At 45.0% G+C, this 27,556-nt stretch overlaps 1 protein-coding gene across 2 annotated transcripts in view; it reads right to left on the reverse strand.

Moving 5' to 3' along the window:
* Positions 1-26,569, reverse strand: part of LOC309538629 (disintegrin and metalloproteinase domain-containing protein 2-like) — a 38,658-nt gene extending 12,089 nt beyond the window's left edge. The window contains exons 1-15 of one of the 2 annotated variants that reach the window (XM_082234365.1): positions 26,464-26,569; positions 22,733-22,812; positions 21,259-21,320; positions 19,061-19,139; positions 16,472-16,548; positions 15,365-15,554; positions 14,004-14,069; positions 11,889-11,960; positions 10,041-10,207; positions 8,815-8,896; positions 8,119-8,258; positions 5,590-5,788; positions 3,483-3,572; positions 2,327-2,525; positions 646-754 (exon numbers count right to left, since the gene is read on the reverse strand). In XM_082234365.1, coding sequence (XP_082090491.1) covers positions 646-754; positions 2,327-2,525; positions 3,483-3,572; positions 5,590-5,788; positions 8,119-8,258; positions 8,815-8,896; positions 10,041-10,207; positions 11,889-11,960; positions 14,004-14,069; positions 15,365-15,554; positions 16,472-16,548; positions 19,061-19,139; positions 21,259-21,320; positions 22,733-22,812; positions 26,464-26,512 — 1,661 coding nt within the window. In that variant the 5' untranslated portion in view covers positions 26,513-26,569. The remainder of the gene's footprint in view (positions 1-645; positions 755-2,326; positions 2,526-3,482; positions 3,573-5,589; positions 5,789-8,118; positions 8,259-8,814; positions 8,897-10,040; positions 10,208-11,888; positions 11,961-14,003; positions 14,070-15,364; positions 15,555-16,471; positions 16,549-19,060; positions 19,140-21,258; positions 21,321-22,732; positions 22,813-26,463) is intronic. The other variant, XM_082234364.1, reaches the window with a different exon arrangement.
* Between the last annotated feature and the right edge of the window lie 987 nt (positions 26,570-27,556).

Genomic DNA, 27,556 nt, shown 5'->3' on the forward strand with positions numbered 1-27,556 from the left:
GACGGAGGCGTGAGGGCTCTGGCAGGATCCTAGAGTCCTCCTGCCTCCTTCCCAAAGCCTAGTTAGCACTTGTCCAGCTTTAGGAAGGAGGTGGGAGGGAGCCTTGTGCCTCCTTCCCAAAGCTCGGTGCCTCCCTTCTCCGGCTTTTGGAAGGCAGCTTAGGGTGGAGTGGGGAACACGTCACATTTGGGCCTCATACAGGGCATCATATTACCAAGATCCGCCCCTGCTTGGAAGTGAACTGAGGGCTTGCAAACCTCCATGACCTCCCATGTGGTGTGCTTCTTGCACCGTTGGACTAACAGTGTGGTAGACACTGTGTTACTTGGTCTTGGGGGGGGGGGGAAGATGCCGATGGCAATCCTGGCTCCAGCACCATGGGCCTTGATGCTGTAGGATGTGGTTTAGCAGACACCTGACTGTCAACCACAGTTTAGTGGGACTGACCACCAGCGTCAGGGTCAGAAACCCAGTGCCGTCCCTCAGCTAGTGACACAAGAGGCTCCAGCTGGGTGTTCCAGTCCCTGTGGGAGAGTCATGACAGCCCACTCTACCTGGCTACTTTGATACTATATCAACAGTAAAAACATGCACCGCACAATAGAAGATGCCTGCCACAGTTGCTTCTGTTTCCTAATCACATACCGCAAAGAACAAGTCTTAAATCCCTTTCTTATGTCAATCCCACAGTGTCCAAATCTATCTGTCTCACCATTAATTTCTTCATAACATGCTTGCGGAGCACTTTTTGACTCTATAAATATTAAAAGGATTTTGATTAGAAGGACTAAAATGAAACATTTAATAGTTTTCTGTTAGCAATGCTCTTAACAGATACTTTCATATGTGTAAAAACATATCAGTCTGGTGCACAAAATCTGATATATTGGATTTGCCTCCACAAATAATAAATTTGTTAGCCTTGAAGGTGCTGCAAGACTCTTTGTTTTCACTGAAGCAGAATTATTTAGTTATTTAAAATATTTTCTTCATGCAGCACATAGTTAAACAATGAAGACCACTGCAATATGTAGTGAAAGCCACCAACTTAGATGGATTTAGAAGTGGACTAGCAAAATTATGAATGGTAGGTCTATAAATAGCTACTAGCTATGACGGATCTATATACAGTATAACCTCCTGTAGAAAGAGGCAGAAGGAGCAGGAGAGCTACCGTATTTTTCGCTCTATAAGGCACACTTTTCCCCTCCAAAAATGAAGGGGAAATGTGTGTGCGTCTTATGGAGCGAATGCAGGCTCCTTGGCTTCAGCGATAGCAACGCGAAGCCTCCGAAGCGCAGAGGGAGCGCTCCCTCCGCGCTCCGGAGGCTTCGCGTTGCTTTCGCTGAAGCCTGGAGAGCGAGAGGGGTCGGTGTGCACCAATCCCTCTTGCTCTCCTGGCTTAGCTTCGCTGGAGAGGCACTGCACAGCTTTCCCTCTCTGCGCAGCGCCCCTTCAGCGAAGTGGGAGGAGAAATGGAAGGGGCTCCGTTTCTCCTGCCGCTTTGCTGAAGGGGCGCTGAGCAGAGAGGGGGAGAAATTGTTTTCTTGTTCTCCCCCTCTAAAACAAGGTGCATCCGATGGTCGGGTGCGTCCTATAGAGTGAAAAATACAGTACTTGTAGGCTTCCTATAGGCATCTCATTGGCTACGGTGAGAACAGAATCCTGACTAGATAGGCCTTCAGAGGAAGCAGGATTCCTCATAAAGGCATTTGATGAAGGGCTTCACCAAAACAACCTAACTGAACAGGTTGGCATAGTGACTAACAACATTTTGGCTTGTGCCTAAGTGTCGTTAGGTAGCTAGTAGAGTGATTTTAAAGTTGGCATAAAATGCATAAAGCTGGTCATACCAGTCAGAATTCTGGTGGCCATCTTCTGCACCAAGGAAGAAGAAGCATGCCTTGACAATGAGCCACATTGGGGACTAGTTGCAAATGTGGAAGGCAGCACAGCTAATGCCATGGGCTTCCCCTTCCAGCCAGCTTAGGTGAAAGGGCGGGTGTGTCAGGAGATCCCCCAAAACAGGGCCTGGGGGGAGGAGTGGGGAGATGATTTCATCTGCCGAGCAGAAATGCTTGCATTGTTGATGGAACAATCTAAATAGTGTGACGCTGAATTCTGCTCAAAGAGTCCAAGAGAAACCCAGGACTCATTGGACGGGCAAACTGGTATAAAAGCTGAAGAAAGCTCATGGTATAGGTGCGAGTGGGCATGCACACACAATTTGGTTACAGAAGGAACCTGTTTGCTTGTTTGCTGTTTTTAAGGGTAAACATTTCACTTTGTTTTTAAAAGAAGCAAAAAAGCAAGTTGTCTCACTTACTTTCACCAAAAAGATCCTGACACTGTAGATCAGCCGACTGACAGGATCCACCATAACAGTAGCCAGAATTAGAGGCACAGCTATAGCCATTCTGGACATAAACATTGCTTGGGCAGGAGGCCGAACTGCCATTGCAGTACTCAGGGAAATCGCAGACACTATCTACAGCTGCTCTACAGATTGTGTTTCTTGGCTTGAACTAGGCGAAAAAGAAAAGGAAGAAGGAAAGTATCAATAGCATTTTTCATGGAGGACTACAGCTAGGGTTGAGGAGGATTCCCGCCGCAGTGGTACCTATTTATCTACTTGAACTGGTGTGCTTTCGAACTGCTAGCTTGGCAGGAGCTGGGACAGAGCAATGGGAGGAACAAGGCTTTGATGAAGAATCCCATGGGAAACAGACTGTGGGACTATCTTACTGAACCATTATTATTATTATTATTATTATTAGTAGTAGTAGTAGTAGTAGTACCACCATTTTATTATATATTTATTTATATCCTGCCTCTTCCCTAGAGATTAGTGAAGCCCTGCCTTGGGCTGAGCAGAAAAGGTACAAGTGTCTCTTCTGCCAGAAGGCTAGATGAGTTGCCACTGAAGGTATAATTCTGAGTGCAGTGAGCCGTCTTTGATCAGTAACTGCATTAGCTTGGTGGCCATGTGCATTGCTTTGCAATTAATAAAACCGTGTCTTCTTTCTGTGATTTGGATTTCTCCTACATGGCCTGCAGAACTCTGGCAAACCTTCACATTCACCTGTGTCAGTGCTTACATTGTTGCTGAGATCCTGAGATTCTTTCCCTACCTTTGAACAACACCAGCATTTAATGCTGATATGGAAATCCTCAAAAGTGGCATTCCATCTTTAAAGGAAATTCTTCCTTGATCTGATTGCAGTTGAAAGTTAATTAGCATCTTACATCAGGCTGCAAATGGTTGTAACCTACTAAGTTCTACGCACAGTAGACCCACTGAAATTAATGAAACTAAACTTGCCATGTCCATTAACTTTTATGGGCCAGCTTTGTGCAGGATGAGCACTGGCTGCAACACAGAGGTTGCGGAGATAAAATTCAGAGGAAGTGGTAGTGTCGATTCAAACAAACTGAGGTGAATGTGTGGCTAAGGCAGTGATGAGAGTACTTTAGCATCTTACCTGACAATTTTCACAGCACAATTCATTGCTGCACACTGCTCCACGGATAAATGTACATGAGCTAGTACAACATTTACTGTACTTACATTCCTGAAAACAAAAATCATACAGCTTTTTGTTTGGGGTCAGGAAAGAGTTTAGACAGTGAAAAAAAATATGAAAGTAAAAGATGAAACTCCAAAGCTTTTTTTGTAAGCTGCTTTGAAGGTTGTTGTTTTATAATCAAGCAGTGTATAAATTTTATTAAATAAATAAAAGTAAAGGTTTATACATGGAATCTGCCCAAATCTTTTCTGCTACATTATGCTTTTTAACACAGAGGAATTTCAAAAAGACAGGAAAAGACAAGAGGGAAAGGTTGACTTCAAATTTTACTCAAATAAACCTGATTATAATACTATTTTTAATATACAAAGCAATTCCCATGAGGCATCCTGAAGGTAAATTTAATTCCTAGGCAGATATATATGGGTCCCTAAACTAACCTGGCTCTAAGCCAATGAGCTTTTTGTACTGTTGTTTGGATATAGGGTTAGTTATAAATTCCTGACAGTAAACTGGTCTTCATATATATATATCTGTTCCAGTAACAAGAAGCCGAAAGCACCAGCCTGAAGATGACGAGTGAGACCTCGTCGAAACGTCGCCCAGACACCCCGACTCTTACACGGGAAGACACCCGAAGACACCAAAACCTGCATATATATATATATATATATATATATATATATATATATATATGGTCTCCTGTTGGCTTTGGTTGGCTTTTCAGATAACTGCTACACAGTTTTTCATTTGATAACCATGTTGTTGATGTTTTTAAATTTCAAAAGCTGTGCTAGAAGTGAATGCAACAAGTATATTTCCAATTTAAACACATCAGGAGCAGGCAGAAACAAGCAGAAGGGCCGTAGCTTAAGGTTACCAGATGTCCCCGTTTCCCAGGGACAGTCCCCGGATTTACAAATCAGTCCCCTGACAAAATCCTATCATTCCTACTGAAGTTAATAATAATAATAATTTTTATTTATTTATATCCTGCCCTCCCCAGCTGAAGCCGGGCTCAGGGCGGCTAACAACAATAAAATAATACAACATTCTAAAAACATTTCATTATAAAATTAATTCAAATCAAATTGATGGCAACCACTGGGCTAGAGTTCTGTGAAGATTGCCAAAGGAGGGAGTCAGGCTGTGCCCTGGCCAAAGGCCTGGTGGAACAGCTCTGTCTTGCAGGCCCTGCGGAAAGATGTCAAGTCCCACAGGGCCCTAGTCTCTTGCGGCAGAGCGTTCCACCAGATCGGGGCCACAGCCGAAAAAGCCCTGGCTCTGGTTGAGGCCATCCTAATCTCTCTGTGGCCTGGGACCTCCAAGATGTTTTTGTTTGAAGTTGAAAAGTGTCCCCAGGTTCATTGAAAAAAATTGTGGTAACCTTACCGTAGCTCAGTGCTAGAGCATCGGCTTTGAATGCAGAAGGTCCCAGGTTCAAGCCCCATCATCTCCGGGTAGGACTGGGAGAGAATACTGCCTGAAACCTTGGAGAGCCGCTTGGTTTAAGGTAGCTGCCAGTTTTCCGAAAGGGGACTTTGCAGCAGCCCTGGAGGCTTCCCAGAGCAAAAGTGGAAGGCAGGCAGAGGTAACGGTAAAGGTAAAGGGACCCCTGACCATTAGGTCCACTTGTGACCGACTCTGGGGTTGTGCGCTCATCTCGCTTTACAGGTCGAGGGAGCTGGCATTTGTCTGCAGACAGCTAAGCCGCTTCTGGCGAACCAGAGAAACGCACGGAAACGCCGTTTACCTTCCCGCCGGAGTGGTACCTATTTATCTACTTGCACTTTGACGTGCTTTCGAACTGCTAGGTTGGCAGGAGCAGGGACCAAGCAACAGGAGCTCACCCCGCCGCAGGGATTCGAACCGCCGACCTTCTGATCAGCAAGTCCTAGGTTCTGTGGTTTAACCCACAGCGCCACCCGCGTCAGGCAGAGGTAGGTGAGAGTTATTCTAAATGTCTGCTTCTCTATTTTAAATAATCAACCCAAGACCCCTGGAACAGGGCAGGACACACATTCAAATGAACAAACCTGGAAAACATTTAGGAGGTACTGACCTCTTCAGAGCCGCAGTCACACTTCTCTCCAGCTTCCAGAACTCCATTCCCACAAAGCGCTCTGCTTCTGGCACTTCGCTTCTTATAAAACAATTTTAAATTAGGTCGATTAGAGAGACATTGGGCTCCTCTGAATTTAATGAAATATTGGAAGTCTTCAATGCTGCAGCTGCTAAAAGCTTTAACTCCACTTGAAAGTCTGAAACATAGTAAGATGAATCTGATATCATTATATGGCAAGCACACATACACACTCAACACATTTTTAAATAAAAAAAATACAAAAAAGAGCCCCTTCCTTCTTATGCATGCTGAATGGAGGGCTGCCGAGTGCAGTGCTAGAATTCCTGCTCCATGACTGCAGTCATGGGATTGTTGTCTTTCACATGACGTGGTATGTTTTGACTCCACAGAGTAGGAAGTGATGGAGACAGGATGTTTGTGTTACAGTGGTACCTCAGGTTAAGAACTTAATTCGTTCCAGAGGTCCGTACTTAATCTGAAACTGTTCTTAACCCGAAGCACCACTTTAGATAATAGGGCCTCCTGCTGCCGCTGTGCCGCCGCCGCATGATTTCTGTTCTCATCCTGAAGCAACGTTCTTAACCCGAGGTACTATTTCTGGGTTAGTGGAGTCTGAAGCGTCTGTAACCTGAAGTGTCTGTAACCTGAGGTACCACTGTACTGTGTTCCGTGAAGTGGGACTATTGTCCTTTGTTCTTTCTCTTTGCTGTCTGATGCTAGAGAGAGAGGGAGCCATGTTGCAGTGTTCTGTGTGTATGTAAATAAAAATAGATGTAAATAAAATAGATTAGCCAAAATGCTGAGTTGATGAGGTCTATTATGCAAGCCGCGCAAACTCTGTGGATCCCTAAGTGTGCCGGTGTCTGTTGGCATTGGTCGCTGTGATGTTCAGGCAGAAGAAAGCTTTTGAAGCCCCCGAACGATCGATCAGGAGGGAGAAAACATGCCAGTCGGGCATCTGTCTCTGCCAGGGTCCTACTCGATTGTAGGACGAGCGCCTGACATGCAGCAGGAGGCCAGGCCAGTCTCTGAAACCTGGAAGGTGACCTGAGCAACATTTTTTTCCACCAAAAAACAAATAAAAACCTTTTAACATTTTTATGAAGTTTTCAAGAAGTTTTGTTACAGTCTGCATAGTTGCAGACATGGCTCCGAGGCATCATATTAAATCACTATAAAGCAATAAAAGGTAGGAGCCAGTTTTTAAAAATGAGTACTTATTTTGTCCTACTTTCATGTGGTCAACATCCACACCATAGATTTAAAGCACATGACTTCCCCCAATTAATCTGGGAATTGTAGTATACCGCTCAAAGAGCTACACTTCACAACCACTAGGTAAAGTTTCCATGATTCTTGGAGGGAAGCTATTTATTTTAAATGTAAATTGTGGGTGTTTTGCAATTATTGAAAGAATGCAAAAGACCTGAAAGAACTTGCTGTCTAGAGGCAAAAGGAGAAATGAGTGCACACAGCATGATCCCTCTTTAAAACCACCTCCAATTATCTTGAGGGGAGAAATAGCATAGGTCTCCAGTATTAAACAAGCTTTACACTTTCTACTTACTGGATTTTTTCCAGTTATATTTGGTACAAAATGATAACAGCAGATACCAAATCTATCAATAGCAGTGGACGATTTTTGGCTCTTCAAAGTTTGCTAATGCACAAGCCCTATTTTATACACAGGTATCGCAGAACTTCTATAATTGATGCTTTTGAATTATGGTGCTGGAGGAGACTCTTGAGAGTCTCATGGACTGCAAGAAGATCAAACCTCTCCATTCTGAAGGAAATCAGCCCTGAGTGCTCATTGGAAGGACAGATCCTGAAGCTGAGGCTCCAATACTTTGGCCACCTCATGAGAAGAGAAGACTTCCTGGAAGAGACCCTGATGTTGGGAAAGATGGAGGGCACAAGGAGAAGGGGGCGACAGAGGACGAGATGGCTGGACAGTGTTCTCGAAGCTACCAGCATGAGTTTGACCAAACTGCGGGAGGCAGTGGAAGACAGAAGTGCCTGGCGTGCTCTGGTCCAGGGGGTCACAAAGAGTCGGACACGACTAAACGACTAAACAACAACATAGCAGAACTTCACCCCTTATGGCAGGAGTGGGGAACATCAGACCCACAGGCATAATTAGGCTTTCCTGGCCTCTGAATTTCTCCCAGAATTTGAGGGAAAGTTTTTAGTGTGTGGTGTTGTATTGTGCTTTTAATATTTTTTGTTGGGAGCAGCCCAGAGTGACTGGGGCAACCCAGTCAGATAAGCAACATATAAATAAATGTTGCTGTTGTTGTTGACAAACCACAGGAGATAAGCCTGTGCCTGTTCTTTGATGGTAAATTGCAGAAGAGTAGCCACCATTTCTGTTATCTCCAATCTCAGTACAGTGCTGAGATAGGAGATGAGCTCTGCTGCTGCCTTCCACTTTCCAAAGTGCAAGCAGAGACTTATGTCCAGTCCTAACACTGAGCTGCTCAGTGCAATCGTCATAGTACTTACACTGCTTCCGTGTTCATTATGCAGACGAAGCCTCCTGGGCACTTGCACTCTTTGCCATTGTCATATTCCATCCCCAGGTTAAGGCCCAGCAATTGGGCCAGAATGACGGAGAATGGCTCTTTGCTCATGGACTTCTGATACTAAAAGGAAGAGGGAAAACTGGAATCAGGAACCAGATTATTCCACTCCATTATGGGTGACTAAATGCAAACAAGTCTCTTAGGACCGTATTTTAGGAGCTTCTCAGTACAGTGGTACCTCAGGTTACAGATGCTTCAGGTTACAGATGCTTCAGGTTACAGACTCCGCTAACCCGGAAGTAGTACCTCGGGTTAAGAACTTTGCTTCAGGATGAGAACAGAAATCCCGTGGCGGCAGCATGGCGGCAGGAAGAGGCCCCATTAGCTAAAGTGGTACCTCAGGTTAAGAACAGTTTCAGGTTAAGAACGGACCTCCAGAATGAATTAAGTTCTTAACCCAAGGTACTGTGTTTAAGTTCATTTTGTAGAACCTAAGATCATATTGTACTTTGCTCTAAAGACAGGGAAGTTGAATAGGCACCCCTGTTCATACCCTAAGGGTGTGTCTGCAGAGCATGTTCAGTCTAAAGGGTCACAGGTTACCCACCCCTGCAATACCTAAATCCAAGGCAGGCAACATATACACTTTAGCCAAGAAAGTTCAGCAATACTGTACCAGAGCAACTCCTGCATCAAAATTCCGGAGGCACAGCTTCCCCATAAATCCTGCTCCTATATAATTAGGTTTCTCCCTGTAACTAAAACACAAAGGTAGATGGTGGAGTAGCTAAAGGGATTGTGTCTTCAAAAGAAATGGCAAAGTCTTCACATAATCAAGAAGGTGTGGAGAACATTACATACACAGTGGCTTTCCCAGGTCTTGTTGCCACAGCTGGTCTCTTCCACCATCATTTGCCCACAATCCCAGGTGAGCAATCTGCTATTTAGCTCTAACATCTGCTGGAATCTTTCAGTAGAAGGGGAACTTTTCCTAGCAGGGGCCCCTGAGCTGTGCTTCTATGCTTTCAAGTATCTCTGCCTGCTGTCCACTGGTTGCGGCTTTCTGTAGCTACCACTCAATCAGTGTCAGTTTTTTAAATTAAGTTTAGAATTAGATGCATGGTGAAGCAAGAGAAGGACACCATTTTCTTGTGCAGGTTCTGTCTTGCATCTATGACAGGTGCTTTGCCAACTTGGTGCTGTCCAGTTGTTTGGGGTTACAACTCTCATCAGCCACAGCAAACAGATTGCTGGATATGACAGAAACTGTAACCCAAAACATCTGGATGGCACTAGGTTGGTGAAGTTTCTGTCTCTCATATACCCTTTGGTTGGAGTTTTCTCTTAGATGTCTTAAATTGGCTTTTCCTTGGATCCCTCGATAATGTGAACATAACATCCTACAGCTGTCCAAAGATGCAGTTGATTTCTCTTCCTTATGCTGCCCCACACCAAGAGCATTTAACGTGGCACAACTATTATTTGATAGGTAGACATTTTTCATCACATCTTCATCCAAGGAACTCAGGCAACTCTGTGACATAATGCTTTGTGAGGAAGGGCACAAAATAAATACTGTGCTGGATTCAACTACCGTATTTTTCACTCTATAAGACGCATGATTTCCCCTCCAAAAATTAACGGGAAATGTGTGTGCATCTTATGGAGCAAATGCAGGCTCCTTGGCTTCAGCAATAGCAACGCGAAGCCTCCAAAGCGTGGTGGGAGCACTCTATATGTGTGCTTGTGAAACCCCTATATGTGAAACCTTGTGAGTGCTTGGGCACCCAGAGCCCCTGGGAGAAAGCGCCTATGTTAGTGAGTCACTATCCCTCAGCGTTGACGAGTAAGCATGCTATAGCTATATTAGAGTGCTCTATATGATAAAATATATCTCCTTACACTAACAAAAGTGCCAGATCATGAGGCCGTAGAACAAGATATGAATTTTTCCAACGTAGAAATTTTCGTAGTAACACATCGGGCTCTCCTGATGTTGAGATTTTATTATGGTCCGTCCAGAACTCCAAAGAAGATAGAACAACTGTAATGTTAAGGCTAGAAAACATCTGAAAAGATGGAAAGAATGCAAGCTCAAATAAAGGCAAAGCAAAATACATGTTCGGCGGTTCCAACTTAATTTTTGACGAATTCATTATAAAGATTTGGGTGATTGTAAGAGCCTGGGCCAAATTTGTGCCAGGGCTCACCAGTTTGCCATTACACGTGCAAGACGCCAGGGGCTCAGGGCTGGTGTGCCCATGAGGCAAATGAGGGGGTGGCCTCAGGGAGGCAGCTTCCAGACAGCTGGGGGGGGCACCACAGTGCACACATTGCGACACACACACTGTCCGGTTGCATGTCGATGGTGGGCAGCGAGTGGCAACTGCTGTGACAGATTGAATCAGTCACCCATATCCTGGTATCAGATAATTCAATCTAATCTTATTAATCTGTAGGCTGTTAGTAGGGAGTGGCCATTCAGACAAATGTAAGCCTTCAGGATGGGGGGGGGGGAGGGATAAGGTGGAGATAGTAGCCAGGTTTCGGCAACATGAAATGAGGATTCATGAATGTTATACTACACGTAACATAAGTGTTAGATGCAGGTTTCTGATGAGTGATTTATTTATTTTTTGTACTGAACCCTACTGGAATCTTGTACATATGCCTATTATTATTATTATTATTATTATTATTATTATTATTATTATTATTATTATTTCTACCCCGCCCATCTGGCTGGGTTTTCCCAGCCACTCAGGGCAGCTTTCAACAGAACATTAAAAACAGAATAAAACTTCAAACATTAAAAACTTCCCTAAACAGGGCTGCCTTCAGATGTCTTCTAAAAGTCAGATAGTTGTTTATTTCCTTGGCATCTGATGGTAGGGCATTCCACAGGGCGGGTGCCACTACTGAGAAAGCCCTCTACCTGGTTCCCTGTAACTTCGCTTCTCACAGTGAGGGAACCGCCAGAAGGCCTTCAGCGGTGGACCTCAGTGTCTGGGTTGAACGATGGGGGTGGAGACGCTCCTTCAGGTATACTGAGCCAAGGCTGTTTAGGGCTTTAAAGGTCAGCACCAACACTTTGAATTGTGCTCAGAAATGTACTGGGAGCCAATGTAGGTCTTTCAGGACTGGTGTTATATGGTCTCGGCAGCCACTCAGTAAAGGTTTGAGAATGAGAATGAGACTTTCAAGACTGCATGCACATATAGATCCTTGGGCTCAAATGCTGACCCCTCCCCATTCCTCTTTTAGCATGTCCACTTATGGTTTTAAACTAACCAGAGACTTCTGAACTGCGGAGGTTGGTTAGTTTGAACTATGATTTGTTAACAAGTCAAGATCCCACACCAAAATTTGATCCTGGTTTGTTTCAACAAACGGTACTTTTAACTAAACAGAGTTCCTCCACCCCACCTCATCCTGGTCCCAGTTCAGACATAAAAGAAACTCTAGTTAGTTTTAAATGGGAAGCAAGTAGCTTCTGATCTCCTTCTCATGGCTGTGCCAGAAGAGCGGAGGGGAATAAGGAGTGTGTGAACCCAAGGTTCACGGTTACTGAAGGTAAAGGGTAAAGGGACCATTAGGTCCAGTCGCGGAAGACCTATCATCCAATGCTATGCAATTACTTTGCCAGAGCAGATGCTTGCAAGACAAGGCTGTTAAGAGTGATAGCCAAGTGAAAACATCCAAGTGGCTCTTGTTAGTACAAAAGAAAAACAAAACATGGCAGTCACTTACACTGTTGACAAAACCAATAAGCTGTGCTATGCTGTCGGTTACAATTTCTTTGCTTCCACCCAAAAAGTTGTACTGGAGAGAAAAACAGTTGCATGCATCATAGCAAAAATAAACAATAAAATAGACAATAGTTATGGTAGACTGCCAGTGTTGGCAACAGAACACTGGGTCATATGCAACTTGGTCTGAGAGCTGAACCAAACGTTGGGCCAACATATATGGTAAAGGGATGTGAAGTGTTTTGAATGCACTTAGAGCTCGCCTTTCAGTGCATGTGTGTCTGTAGGATAGCAGTGAATCAAACAACCTTAGCAGGGTGAGATGGTTTTCAGGGTCCTCAACAACGTCCTGTCATGGTTGAATTGCAGTCTACTCCTAATATGCTAAGTGAGTATACTGTGTTATTTTATACTCAGTAGTAGCCCTGCAAACCAGATTGGACTGAGAGAAAATGGCTAGGCCAAGTTGACCCTATATGCCAAATCTCACCATCTAAGACCAACACTCTATCCACTACACCAGTGGTTTCCAACCCGCGTGCCATGGCACCCTGGGGTGCCTAAAAGATGGCCAGGGGTGCCGAAGGCAACACTGGCCTCTGTCCCTCTTTCCTTCCCTCCCTCCTCTGATGCCCTCTTGTGTCTCTGCCTCCCAAAGGAGGAGTTGTTTGCTGCAGCAACCCTGGCTACAAGCTCCACAGGCGAATAGTGTGACCCAGGCGTCCACTGCTTCAGGAACTCGCTGCAACCAATCTACGCCAATCTGCTGCCCATAACCTACTGGCAGAACCTATTTGGTGTTCCGCAACTTTCTGACTAGCTGCAGGACCTTAGCCAGACCTAGCAGAGCACACGCAGAATCCACGGAAGCAATTGGCGACTTGGCTGCAGATAGGATAGACGAAGCAGGAACCAGGAACTTGTAGTTAGGTGTTTATTATATAGAGTGGACTATTTACAGGAACAGAACACGGATCTTTAGCTAGCTCTCTCTGACACGACTCACAACTCCTACACTCACTGACACACTGAACCACAAACTACCAGTTAGTAGGCCATTAATTATCACTCCCTTGAGAGAGCTTGACCAGTCAGGGAGCTGTCTCCATGCCTCTGTTATCACCAGGCAGACTTCTTCAGATTGCCTTCTGGCTGTCTGCCAAACCTTAATTGACTCTGTGTGAGTAGCTGCACATACACAAATTCTCAACAAATGGTGCCTCTGAGGCTGGCCAGGGGATGCTGGTTGCCAGGAGCTTCAGTAGCTTCGGAGTAAGCAAGCAAGCAAGCCCTTACTGCTCAGAATGGACGAATAAGTAGGAAGCCAGGCAGGTAGGCAGCATGTTGGCCTTTCTTGTGCTTGCTGTGTGCAATGCCTTCCTGGGAGCTGAATGCCAAGTGCCAAAGGGAGCCTTTCCACCCTGCAGGCTTGGCACAACCCATGGCAGCCTCCCAAGGTGAGTATGGTGCTGGCCTCACGTTTACCTTCGGCCAATGTCCATTGGGCCACTAAGGCTGGGGGTATCCTCTTCCCAGGGCCTCTTTGGGGTGGTTCAGAGACCAGGGGCAGTGGCGGCAGCTGCCTGGAGGACTCCCAAGAAGAGGAGGCTGAGGGAATACTCCACAAGGGAGGGTGTTCAAAAAGGGGTGAGAGGCTGCAGGCAAGGGGTGACATAACTTGGCTTCTGAGGTTTGGGGTGTGTTTCCCCACAGGGCAGCTGCAGAAAGAATGTACCGTATTTTTTGCTCTATAAGACTCACTTTTTCCCTCCTAAAAAGTAAGGGGAAATGTGTATGCGTCTTATGGAGCGAATGCAGGCTGCGCAACTATCCCAGAAGCCAGAACAGCAAGAGGGATTGCTGCTTTCATTGAGCAGTGATCCCTCTTGCTGTTCTGGCTTCTGAAATTCAGAATTATTTTTTTTCTTATTTTCCTCCTCCAAAAACTAGGTGCGTCTTGTGGTCTGGTGCATCTTATAGAGGGAAAAATATGGTAGTTGGTCAAGGGAGCATGGACTCAAAAAGGTTGAAAACCTCTGCACAACACCATGCTGGTTCAATGAATTGCCCTTGTTAGCATTCCAAGAAGATGTATTTCTCGTGGTCAATAACTTACCAAACCCTTATCCAAAACGATATATATTTCTATGTATCTGTGTACTTTAGTGACATCTGACAGTGGCTGAGGAAAGACAAAATAAATCACATTTAGTAATAATTTTTGTATTTTGGTCCCTGGAGCTTTTATAATGCAAAATGGCTTAACGTTAGCAGCAGATTACTAGAACTAAGCCTGCATCAAGCTGCCCCACTGGGGGAAAAATCACTTCAAAAGCTGTGCATTTATCCAGTTCACCTAACAGTGGTTCTCACTTTCCCAATTTATTCATCTACAGAAAAGCTCTCCAGAAAAGGCACCAATGCACCCAAGTCCCAGTGCTGTCTAAGGGTTTCAGCAGAGGAGTGTGGATAACGTTTAAAAAATCCAAAGCAGCATTCGGAAAATATGCACAGCTGTGCCCAGAAAGGTATTTTAATACGGTTTAGCATTAGGGTTTGATGTTTGGAGGCAAGCAGGTATTGGTCAAGACATGAAGATGAGAGTCAAGCAAGAGGGCCATCAAGTCAACCTGATGGTGTTATTATTTCTTAAATTTATTCACCATTTACTAGATAAAATGTCTTAAGGCGTCATAAAAAGGATACAAGTACAGATGTTTAAAACAAATATAAAAAAGAAAAATAAACTGGAAGTGTTCATTCTGCAATACTATAGAAAGGATAAATCCTATGCCACAGTACTAAGAGATGAACACCACAATCGGCTATACAATATGACCCCAATTAGGGATCAAATGCTTAGGTGAACAGGAACATTTCCCCCTGGCACCTAAAAGTTGAAAATGGTGGTGACATGTGCACCTCCCTGAAGACAGCATTCCACAACTGGGGAGTCACCTGTGAAAAGTCCCATTTTCAGGTTGCCACCACCTGCACTAGCCTCAGAGAAGGGCCTTGGGTGAGAAACACAGGCAGGTGGCTCAGGATGGCTCCACTTCTCTTTTGGGGATGGAATCATTCCGGCGGCATCAGCACTGAGGGCTGGGCTGGCATCCCTCCGCCCAGTGCGCGTGCACCCTCCCCCCACCTGGCACATGCACACACGCACCACAGACACCAGCAACCAATGCTATGCCACTGCCTTTTTCTGTTCTTTTTAATTTTTAAAAACTTATTCTCCATATCCTGTGTACAGGTACATAACAGACATCCAGTGCAGGTAAGTTATGCAATGAGCGTACAAAGGAAAATACACCTTTCCCCACCCCAGTAGCTATTGTCTATTTATTGCATTGCATCTGTACTGTAAGCCTACTAACCTAAGTTCTCAGGGAGGACTCCAAATAAAAAATGAATATTGATGGTAATCACTCCTAAAGGCCAGTTTAAGAAGGCAAGAAACCTCTTAGCACTTACCGCATTATCTGAGAGCAACTTATAAGGCATGCCCTCGCTCCCCAGTTGTCTTTCTGTAGATGGCAAATCTTCTCTCCTAAGTAGACTCTGGAGGTTTTTGTTGTTCATTTGATAAATCAGGTGCTCAAAATTAGCCGAGTCTTTCAAATGCTCAACTCCATAGCTGACATTCTCAAACTGCAACAGCCCTCTGGAAAAATAGCAAGTACTAGCCAAGATTCAAGGAGACTATAGGAAAAGTGAGCTTAAAGGTAAAGGGACCCCTGACCGTTAGGTCCAGTCGCGGACGACTCTGGGGTTGCGGTGCTCATCTCGCTTTATTGGCCGAGGGAGCTGGCGTACAGCTTCTGGGTCATGTGGCCAGCATGATTATGCCGCTTCTGGCAAACCAGATCAGTGCACGAAAACACCATTTACCTTCCCGCCAGAGTGGTGCCTATTTATCTACTTGCACTTTGACGCAATTAGCTGCTTCTGCGCAGCGTCATTTTGAGCGTCTGCGCATGTGTGAGTGGCGAAACCCGGAAGTAATGTGCTCCATTACTTCCGTGTCGCCACGGAGCGCAACCCGAAAATGCTCAACCTGAAGCTACTTCAACCCGAGGTATGAATGTATAGAGAAGGAAACGGCTGGCATAAGGGCTGCCGACTAATCCCTGGAGTCTGCTAGCCCTGTGTTTGGGCGCACAGTATCTTATGGTGTTGGCCATCTCCTCCGGATACCTCATTCAGGGACAGGGGTATTTAGCTGTCTACTGGAATGCTTCAGCAGGGCCTCCTGCACTTATGCTCAACCTGCATGTTTGTGAATAAGCTCAAATGTTACAAAACACAAGTAAGTCTCCAGTGATTTCCTTCCAAAGGAAACCAAACCTGGATAGGCACCACACCTGGGAACTTTCCACTGCTCAGAGAAGAGCAAATATATTGGGCTGCTGCAAACTTCCACTGAAGAAAGTCAGGCGTGTGAAACACAAGGATGGGGATGGGAGAGACAGAACATATACTGCATGTACTTTTGTGAAACATCTGGTGCCTGGATTATGCTGGAGACAGGTCGCTGCTAGGCTTGACAGATAATTGACTTAGGCTGTTGAAATCATTTACCTGAGCCCATGACAGGTGCTGAGTATTGCAACAGAGTTTGGGTACCCTTGTATGTATCCTTGATAGAAGCATTCACCCTAAAGTTATTTTTTAAAATTAGAAAAAAGCAATTGACGCAGCATTTACACAATTGAAATTCTCTATCAACTAGGTGCACATGCAGTTTTTAACCCTCCCCCTCCTGCCGCAGTTTCAATTCCCCCAGAATTGTGCTTCTAACCATCTTCTATCCATTCAAGTCAATGTGCCAATGATAGCTTGTCTTAGAAAGAGAGAGCCTAGCCACAGTTATTTGTGCTGTTCATGGGAATTACTATTATCTATCAAATGTGTGAGCTCCATCTGAGGATCACAGGGCAGGTTTCAATGTAAAAATACAAAAATAGATTATTGTAGTAACAAGCAAAAACAATAACTACCACCCACCACCCACCGTTTAAAAGGCCATAGATTGTTTAATCAGCCAAAGGGCTGGGAGAAGAGGAATATGTTCTTGCCTGGCCCCCAGAGATATGTAATAAATGTGCCAGATGAGCCTTCCTGGGTGAGCATTCCATAAGCAGGGAGCCACCCCAAACATTCTCATATTGCGGCCCTCTAGGTAAAGGTAAAGGACCCCTGGAGGGGAACTATGGGATGTGGCGCTCATCTTGCTTCAGGCTGAGGGAGCTGGCGTTTGTCTGCAGACAACTTCCTGGGTCAGGTGGCCAGTATGACTAAACCGCTACTGGCACAACAGAAACACCGTGATGGAAGCCAGAGTGCACAGAAACGCCATTTACTTTCCTGCCACGGTGGTACCTATGTATCTACTTGCACTGGTGTGCTTTCAAACTGTTAAGTTGGCAGAAGCTGGGTCAGAGCAGTGGGAGCTCACCCCGTTGCGGGGATTCAAACCACCAAACTTCCGTTTGGCGAGCCCAAGAGGCTCAGTGGTTTAGACCACAGCACCACCTGTGTCTCCTGCTTTACCTTTACTTGCTGAATACTGTACCAGCTGAAGATTCCAAACCATCTTCAGAGGCAACCCCACATATAACGGGTTGCAATAATCTAAGCTAAAGGTTACCAGAGCATAGTTTGCAGAAGTTATGCTATGCCTGTTCAGATGGGGCGCAGCTGGGCACTCAATGCAACTGAGACCACTTGAGCCTTACGTGGAAGCAATGGATCCAGAAGCACAATGAAGCTGTGCACCAACTCCTTCAGAGACCTTTCTTTGAGTCCCTGGGCTATTTGAGGCAAGGTGTGGGAGGTAACTGGGGTGTGTGGGGTGTTCTGCTGCGAAACCCCTCCTTTGGAAATTGCTCACCAGAGAAGCTTCCCCATCACCTCCTTACAAATGCCATATGCATATTTTTTTTACTTGCCCCCAGGCTTTTTACAATGTTTAGACTGAAGGGTTTATCTGATCTCAAAATGCCCTTTCCCCACAATCTTCTGTGAAGTTAAATCTTTATTGTTACTCGCCACCCCAATCTCCATGAGCAGTGATATTCCAGGGGTTGCAGGCACACTGTAACCCAGGGTCTGTGTTTCCTTTTGAGAATAAGGCACAGTGGAGAATGGGGTGTCTTTATGATATATGGTTTATTTATACATACATACAACCTGTTTCTAAGGGATGCGGGTGGCGCTGTGGGTTAAACCACAGAACCTAGGACTTGCTGATCAGAAGGTCGGTGGTTCGAATCCCTGTGACGGGATGAGCTCCCGTTGCTCGGTCCCTGCTCCTGCCAACCTAGCAGTTCGAAAACACGTCAAAGTGCAAGTAGATAAATAGGTACCGCTCCAGCGGGAAGGTAAACGACATTTCCGTGCGCTGCTCTGGTTCGCTAGAAGCGGCTTAGTCATGCTGGCCACATGACCCGGAAGCTGTACGCCGGCTCCCTCGGCCAATAAAGCAAGATGAGCGCCGCAACCCCAGAGTCGGTCACGACTGGACCTAATGGTCAATGGTCCCTTTACCTTTTTACAACCTGATTCTAGATGGGTGGGAATCCCAGTATTACACCCCAAGAGGATCTCTTGCGTCTCAGATTTTAAAGAGACCTCAGCCATAGCTCTGCATATCTCCCTTCTGCTTGCTACTTCCAGATTGGATTTTCCTCCACACTCACTTCGTGCTCTGGCATCTCCCCACCCCCTGCCCCCCTCCCCACCGCCTTCAAGTTTGCAAAACCAACACTTCCTTTCTGTTTGCTTACTTCAGGCCCAAGGTAATTCTGAAATTTCTACTGCCCAACTCTGGCATTGTCTTTGCTAACTATACCCCCTTTGCAGCTGGCACAGCCTCTGCTTTGCTGCTGACCAGGAGAGTCTTTGTTTCTTATTGACTTATCTGCCAGGGAATACTCCTTGGGGGGGGGGGTAGGGTTAGTCTGCATTTTACACTGCTTTTTTTGGGGGTGGGGCAGAATATCGCATGCAGGAATTTAGGAGAGACATGGTACCCCACACACCCATAACAATATTGTATTGCCTCAAAATTCTGTACACTGCTTTGGGGGGTGATGCATCTGACAAGTGGTGTACAAACACTTAAAATCAATCAATAAATGTCTGAAATGACATCCAAAGAACCTTTACCTGAATATGTGGGGAACTGGGATTAACAAAGCCTCCTCGGTTGTATGTATAAACCCAAAAGTCATTGGGCAAAAATGTTCTGTGAAGAAAACAACAAAATGATATTTACGTTGACACTGCAAAAAGAATCACTGACTTCCCTCTGGGAAAAGTCTCATAGGATTGGGTTGAAGAGGTAACTAATGAAGATCCCCTAGAACGCTGCACTTTGTCTTTGTCAGCTAGCAAGCTGAGGAACAGAAACAGGGGATGCTTCTGAAATATGCTGGCAGTGCTAAGTGGAGAGGTACAGCATTCATAAATACTAGTAGCAAACTGCCTATCACAATGATGGAGGCCGAGCTCTATACTGCAGTGCTTCCCATAAGTGAGGCCCAGATCACCTTGAGAGGTTCTGGGCTCTCTCTCATTGGGGGTTTCTAAGCAGAGGGTGAATGGCCCTCTGTCGTGGATGCTTTAGCTGAGATCCCTGCACTGCAGGGGGTTGGACTAGATGACCCAAGAGTCCCATCCAACTCAACAATTCCATGATTCTGTGATTACACAGTGTCAGGGAATGGAGGGAAGGTTGTTCTCACCACAATGCTCTCTCCCTTTGCAGTGGTTTGCTTTTCCTCCCACTGAATTGAATGGTAACCATTAATTTCCACAGAGGAAATCCAAGGGTTGTTCTCAAAAGACACCATAGGGGGTGTTGAACTAAATATTTTATTTACTTTTGGTGTCCTTGGCAATTAATAAGCAACGTAGCCTGAGTGTTATTTCTTTATTGCTATTATTATATTTGTTTTATATGAAACTAATAAAACATGTACTATTATTTTTAAGGAAAAAGAATAAATTAAATTAGTTGGTGTCCACATAGTCTTCTCCTGACTTCTGTTTCCAGGTCACACTAAAGCATGACAGCATGTTGGAATTGTGGAATGACATTTTGGAAGCTGGTGTTTAAAGACAGAAATAGGAATAACAATATAAATTATAATCCAGGCTGGCTCCAGAATTTGGGGTGGGGGGGGCAGAATCTCACATGAACTTTAGGCCTTTCTCTCAGTACCCCTTACTGCCTCGTGGTGCCTGCAGCTTTATCAGTTCGCCTCTCTAAGGAGGCTTCTCCCATGTCATTTCTCTTTTTCTTTCAGTGCCTTTTAGATTCATCCATTTTTAATCATTGCTGGAATTTTTTCCACCATGCCGTTTTCTTGGGAAGTTCCATTGTTATCTATGTGTTGTCATTTTTTACTACTACTACTACTACTAATTTTTAGTAGTCATTTTTACTACTACTACTAATACTGGGCTTCTTTGAACCCTTGTAAGCCATTCTGGGAACTTGCTGCTGAACAGTTTGGGTAAGATGCTTCCTAAGAAATAAAAAAATAAATATTTTGTGGGGCGCTTTTGTCTAGAATAGGCATGGTGCGTAAACTGAGTATTCTCACTTCCTCTGACCTGCTGGACAGTTCTGAGCAAAATAAGACCAGTGGCCCTGTTGAGGTAGTAGTGGACTAGAAAAGGCCCAATCTGATCACCTTCTGGAGCTAGCCATTATGGACTCCTGAAATCAAAATCCAGTGCAGATCAGTAAGTGGCCTGGGTTACGTGTCGCGCTAAGACAAGCCATGGTTCTCCAGGGTTTCAGACGGGTCTCTGCCTAGAGACACTGGAGATTGAATTTGGAACCTTCTCCATGCACAGCCCATGCTCTGCCACTGAGCTACAGCCTCCCCATTGTGGGAAGGTTTGCTTTAGCAGAGTTAAAAGAATCCCCTTTATAAGTTTATGCAGCGATCAGTTGTTGCTGACTCGTCTGAGTTCTACTAATAAAGATGTCTTCCTGGTTAAAAATCCCTTTGAATCCCTCTTAAAGAATACACACATGAATCTGATTCATGTTAATATAACATTAATATCATATAGCTATTTTACTCTCAGATTCATTCAGGTTTACAGAACTGTATCTGAAGGCAGGCTTAGGTTACATAACAGGCAAATAAACTATACCAGAGGGAAGTTGGTCCTGAGGTGACTGCAGCTGAGCAGTTATCTTTCAAAACCACCAGCAACCGACAAACTGGTTGTCACAGCTACTGGTTAGAACATGGAGGCCGTTAGTCCTCTGTCAGAATGTCGCACTTGGCTGCACCTTTACATCCCACACCCAGAAGCCAAAGGGTTAAGACTAGGCGGTCACTTACTGTTGCTGCAGGTGAATTGTGTATATCTTCTTTTTTATTGTAATAATGTAAGTCTGTGTGCTCTGGACAATTCAAAAGAAAACAAAAAAATCAATCAGAAGAGTATGTTGAAACAGTACTTTTACAAATGAAATGAACACTCTCTATTGAAATGTATTTGATGATGGCAGAAAAGCTATGGCAGGGATTGGCTGAGCCTCTTTATCTCAGGAAGACTGCCTGAGAAGAGCCTGAAATATCTTTCCACCTGGTTTGGGCTGGGGCCTGAAGGGCTCTTAAGGATTGCTGCTGTTGCTGCTGCCCAGCAATTGGCTGAGCCAGGGCTATGGACTGTCTGATTGCATGAAGCCCGGACAGCCCCGTGGTTCTCCCCGGAGCTGAGGCAATGAAACAATCACTGAGACAGCTAGAGCACTGGTGGCAGAAACCTCATTTTGAATCAGACCAGACACGGGTTAGAGCTCAACGTTGAGCCTACCAAGTGGCGATGGCGAAGAGGACTTTCCTCACCGCCTCTACTGCATCTGCAGAAAATAGCAGAAGGAGACCCTTTCAGGCGGTTCACAATTTAACAGAACCACTTTTGTCATCGGGGCCTGATAAAGACCCCAAGATCTCCTGCAACGATTTTGCAAAGTTTTTTTTGCAGATAAAGTCGCTCAGATTTGGAAAGAGGTAGACTACACCATGGGAGCGGGACCGGGGAGGGAGAGTGCTAGAGTCCTGTCCAGTCGAGTTGCTGAACAACTCCAGGCACGCCTGGAGGATGTGGACCATTTGGATCCCTTCCAATCGGGATTCAGGCCTCATCATGCAACTGAAACCATCTTGGTTATGCTGGTTGATGATCTCTGGTGGGCTATGGACAAAGGTGAAAGCTGTTTCCTAGTTCTGCTGGATCTCTGAGCAGCCTTTGATACCATCAACCATAACAACCTTCTGGACCATCTAGAGTAGCTGGGAGCTGGGGGCATTGTTATACAGTGGTTCCGCTCCTTCCTCCTGGGCCATGTCCAGAAAGTGGTGTTGGGGGATGAGTGTTCAGACCCCTGGGCTCTCACTTGTGGGGTGCCTCAGGGTTCCCTGCTCTCTCCCCCATGCTTTTTAACATCTACATGAAGCCGCTGGGAGAGATCATCAGGGGGTTTGGACTGGGTGTTCACCAGAATGCAGATGATACCCAGCTCTATATCTCTTTCAAATCAGAACCAGTGAAGGTGGTGAAGGTCCTGTGTGAGTGTCTGGAGGCGGTTGGAGCCAAAGATTCTTATGCACAACTGTAGAGTGCACACATGAGGATCTCTGCTCATTCACTCACCTGGAGGACCCCAGGTGCGGAACATGTGCCCTGTTTGTGGGTTTCCCAGAGTTATCTAGTTGACTCCCATGGGAAGCAAGCTTGGGAATCACTGTGCAAAATATCATCCACTGAGTAGATGTTCACTCCATAAGTATATTTCTTAATTCCAAATACCTCATCTTCTCCTAGACCATCTTCAGTCATGTTGGATGGAATTTTCTTTGGAATTGTGATATCTAAAAAGGTTTGACAATCTGGAGAAGAAGAAAAATGCCAAGAAGTTAATCACCATTTAATGTCTATAAGGCGCAAATGTCACAGCACCGTAAGACACCTAAGAATAACATCCAATCACATTCAGTTGCACATTCTGAATTTGCTGAGAAATGGCTGAATCCCACATGAAAACAGTGAGTCTGGAAACACCCTTAATGATATGTGGCAGGTTACACCCACAACAAACTAGTCTGGAGAGGTCCTTAGATTATATTGCAGCCTGCTTGGGAGCAGGGGGCTGTCTCTCTAGAAATTCTATATACATTTACGTCATATAAATTAGGATTGCTAACCGAATAGAGACGTAGGAAAGACAAACCCTTGTGCCTTTATCAGTACCATTCTTCTTTTTTCTATTTTTCGCCATTTATTAAATTCTTACAACATATAATGACATTGTACACAAGTAATAAAATATCCCACCCTAACCCAGAAGGCAATACATCCAAAATAATATCCAAATAACACAATAAGTTCTTATCCCAGACTACCATTTGTATAGAAAGCAATAAACAGTTTGTAAACCAGAAACTTTTAGACTGTTTTCATTTCTAGCCATATGCATAACAAAGCTATACCAATCTGTTACAAGAGAATTTATGTTTCAAAACTTATGCCAATTTTATTTATGTTGATTTTCCCACAAGTGCTATTTGCCATATTTTATTGTACTAATTTGTCAGAGATGCACCCTACAACTTCTTTTAGCATCTCATTAGGAGCCACTATTAAAAGAAAACTTAGAGGTTTGAGCCGTACATTAAACTACACATTGACATCATTGCCTGTGAGAAGACTTGAGCAGCATCAGTTCTGGATATTTTGAAATATATTTTGACAAATACTTTCCTCCCAGAACTTTCCCACCTCAATCAATCAATCAATCAATCAATTTCTTTATTCGACCGATAGTCAGAGTTAAAACATTACACAATAATTAAAAACTATAACATCATAGGGGGTACATAAGTAAGGTAGGGCCACAGTACTAGACCTCTCACAGATAACCCACGTCAAAGCATTCAGTTATACGTTTCCGACACTTGAGTGCCAGGAAAAGAAATTTAGCCACTGACAAGGTTGTTTTCCCAGAAGACTTATTTAGCAGATATGCTGTCTGCTTTCCTCTTTGTCGGGAACTAAGCTGGGGTAAGTATGGAGTTATAAGATACTGTCTTAAATCGTTGTAGAAGGGACAGCTCAATAAAATGTGCTCTGTGGATTCTACCTCACCCAATGCACAGTGGCATAATCTCTGGTCATACGGGACTTTCCCACCTCAAATATGTGTTGATATGAGCCTAACTTCCTGCAACAGTTTGGTGAGCAGGAGGAACGAAAATGGGCTGATTGTACTGGTGTGAGATACCATTTTTGCACTATTTTAAGGGCTACTTTGCCAACAAAGGTCCGTATAGTTAAAGCTATGGTTTTCCCAGTAGTGATGTATGGAAGTGAGAGCTGGACCATAAAGAAGGCTGATTGCCGAATAATTGATGCTTTTGAATTATGGTGCTGGAGGAGACTCTTGAGAGTCCCATGGACTGCAAGAAGACCAAGCCTATCCACTCTGAAGGAAATCAGCCCTGAGTGCTCACTGGAAGGACAGATCCTGAAGCTGAGGCTCCAATACTTCGGCCACCTCATGAGAAGAGAAGACTCCCTGGAATAGACCCTGATGTTGGGAAAGATGGAGGGCACAAGGAGAAGGGGACGACAGAGGACGAGATGGTTGGACAGTGTTCTCGAAGCTACCAGCATGAGTTTGACTAAATTGCGGGAGGCAGTGGAAGAAAGGAGTGCCTGGCATGCTCTGGTCCATGGGGTCACGAAGAGTCAGACACGACTAAACGACTAAACAACAAGTGCTACTTTTCCCTTAAGGGAGAAGGGCCCTGGGCCAGGGGTAGGTTCAATCCCTGACATTTCCAGGTAGGATTGGGAGAGATTATTGCCTGAAATCTGGAAGAGCTGCTGCCAGTCAGTGTGGACAATACTGAGCTACATGGACCAATGGTTTGACTCAGTTAAGGCAGCTTCCTAGGTTCCAAGGCAGAGACAGATTTTAAAGGACATTTCCTCCACACTGGGGTTGACCCCTCTTCCTAGATAATAAGCTGACAACTGGATACCCACATCTGCCTTAACCATCTGCTGTACCCATCTCTGTTAGGATGCCTATGTGTTCTGCGTGGGGCTTCCCTCGGGACTGAGCTGGAAGATGCAGCTAGGGCAGAATTCTGCAGCGCGATTGCTGACAGGAGGGAGGCCTGGTCAGCATGGAGGGTCTGCACTCAGAGATTGGCACTGGCCAAGATCAAGGTAAAGCCCTTAACAGATAGGGACCCAGATTCAGGTAGGTAGCCGGCTTGGTCTGACCGAGTAGAAATATATTTATATGATAATAAAATTGTCCAGTAGCACCTTAAAGACCAACTATGTTTGTTCTTGGTATGAGCTTTCGTGCGCATGCACACTTCTTCAGATAGTGTTATAATGGTAATAGTAGACCAGTTTTCTGTGCTGTTTTAAGGATGGCTGAGAATATATATGGAATACTTTGAACACTGAACTTCCACATACTATCTTCAGATAGGGACCCGTTTACCTGCAATACCTGCCCTACTTATTGCTCAGCGCCTGATCGTTTCGTGCGGCAGCACCTGCCCTTGGGAACTCCCTGCAACTTGAGATCAAGCAGGCGCCTGCGCAAAGCGTTCCCTGCTCAGAGACGCTTAGAAAGCCGAGGCGACCCGTTTTAGTATTTTAACTTTTGTTATGTTTCGAAGCAGGGTTGTGATTTCTTCTCAGGGCTTTTATCTTTTTGTAAACCGCATTGAGGGTTTTTAAACCATCAGGCGGCGTGTTCATTTTATGATAGGCAGCTCACAGGTGCTCGGGCCTTTCTCAGCCGGGGGTCCCCAGGTGTTTCTGGACTACAACTCCCATCATCCCCTAGCGAGCGGGCCCAGAGGACAGGGATGATGGAAGTTGTAGTCCAGAAATGGCAGAAATGACTGGCAGAATCCGTGACCAGGGAGAAGAGTCGGTGGACGAAGACTGGAAGAAATTTAAAGACTATTTGCAGAAATACTGTAAAATTAAAGAATGTTAAAATGATGTCAGGTGGAAAATAAGTGGTATTGGTAAAAAAGATTATCAAGAATATGTAAATATGGATTGACAATGGTTACAAACACATGGTTATAATAGGTTAAGATACTGAGTAAAGATAAATGACAGAGGGTAAGGATTTGCTGAATTAAATATCTGAACTGGAATACAAAAAGGGAGGTGTGAGGAGGTCAGGAAACTAGTAAATGAAGTATAAGATATGAAATTATTGATTTTTTATTTTCTTTTTTGGGTTTTTTCGTTAACTGTTTTCTATTTTTTATGTGTTCTGTTTAGTTCTTTTTTTCTTTTCTTAGGGTTATTTTTTGTTCTTACTCGTTAAGCCTAAACTCTGAAACTTTTTAATGTTTGTAAAATCTCAAGAAATATATATATATATATATATATATTTAAAGGAAGTTGTAGTCCAACAGCGCCTGAGGGCCGCAGCTTGGGCTTGTCCAGTCCGGGTCCCTAAACGGGGCGCGCGCGTGAGGGAGCCCGCCCTCACTCACCGAGGCCGGCGACCAAGAGGAGCAGCAGCGCCGCCGCTAACAGCTTCATGGCGCCGCGGCTGCCCAGCGCCTTCTCCGCTTCGCTCTGCGCCCGCCCGCTCTAACGGTCCCGCCTGGAACCGAGGCCCGCGCGGCGCCTGCCGAGCTTCCCGCGCGCGTCAAGGCCAGAGCTGAGGGGCGGCGAGGCTCCGAGAGGGCCGCCCGGCCGCCCTCCTTTGCCGTGGTGGCGGCGTGTTCCTTGGCGAGGAGGGCCGGGGATCCTCCGGGTGAGAGGGCGAAGGGACGGGGCCCAGCTCGACTTCGACATTCCTTCCACGCGCTCGCTCGCTCACTCACACGCGCGGACACACGTGTCTTTTGTGCCAACCCCAACCTGCAAGAGTGCGGGTCCCATGTCAAAAGAGACCAGGTGACCGCCAGACACGCGTCTTCTTCCTTGACTCGAGTTCCGTGGGGTTGACTCCCGTGCCCATAAAGGGCAGCTAAATAGTGGTATTTCGGTATTTTATTGTTGTGAACCACCCCGAGAACGTTTCTCTCTCCCCCTTTTTTTTATAAAGATATTTATTAAATCTTCCAATTTTTTACAAACAAAAAGAAAAAAGCAAACATAAGAAGAAAAAAGTTAAAAACACATAAATTTCACAACTTATTTTCTCATAACACATTTCCCTGACCTCCTCATACCTCCCATTCTTGTATATCCAGTTCAAATTATTTGTGCAGCAAATCCATATCTCAAAGCATTACAGCTTTAAAAAAAAAACAAAAAAAACCCCACCTTATTTTCTCTCCAACATCTTAGGCTATTATAACCTTAAATTCTTACTTATAAAAAGAAAACCATTTTATCATATTCCTTTGTACCATTACAGCTAGAAACCACTTAATTTCAATCCAACATCATTCAACATTCCTTAATTTTACAGTATTTTTGTAAATAGTCCTTAAATTTTTTTCCAGTCTTCTTCTGCCGACTCTTCTCCCTGGTCACGGATTCTGCCAGTCGTTTCTCACCCCAAGAACGTTTCTCATTGCGCGTCGTGTAAATATTCTGAATAAAACCAACTCGGAGCAGCACCCCGACTGAGGG

Source organism: Podarcis vaucheri (genome assembly GCF_965113315.1).
Source record: "Podarcis vaucheri genome assembly, chromosome: 8".
In the NCBI taxonomy this organism is placed as follows: domain Eukaryota; kingdom Metazoa; phylum Chordata; class Lepidosauria; order Squamata; family Lacertidae; genus Podarcis; species Podarcis vaucheri.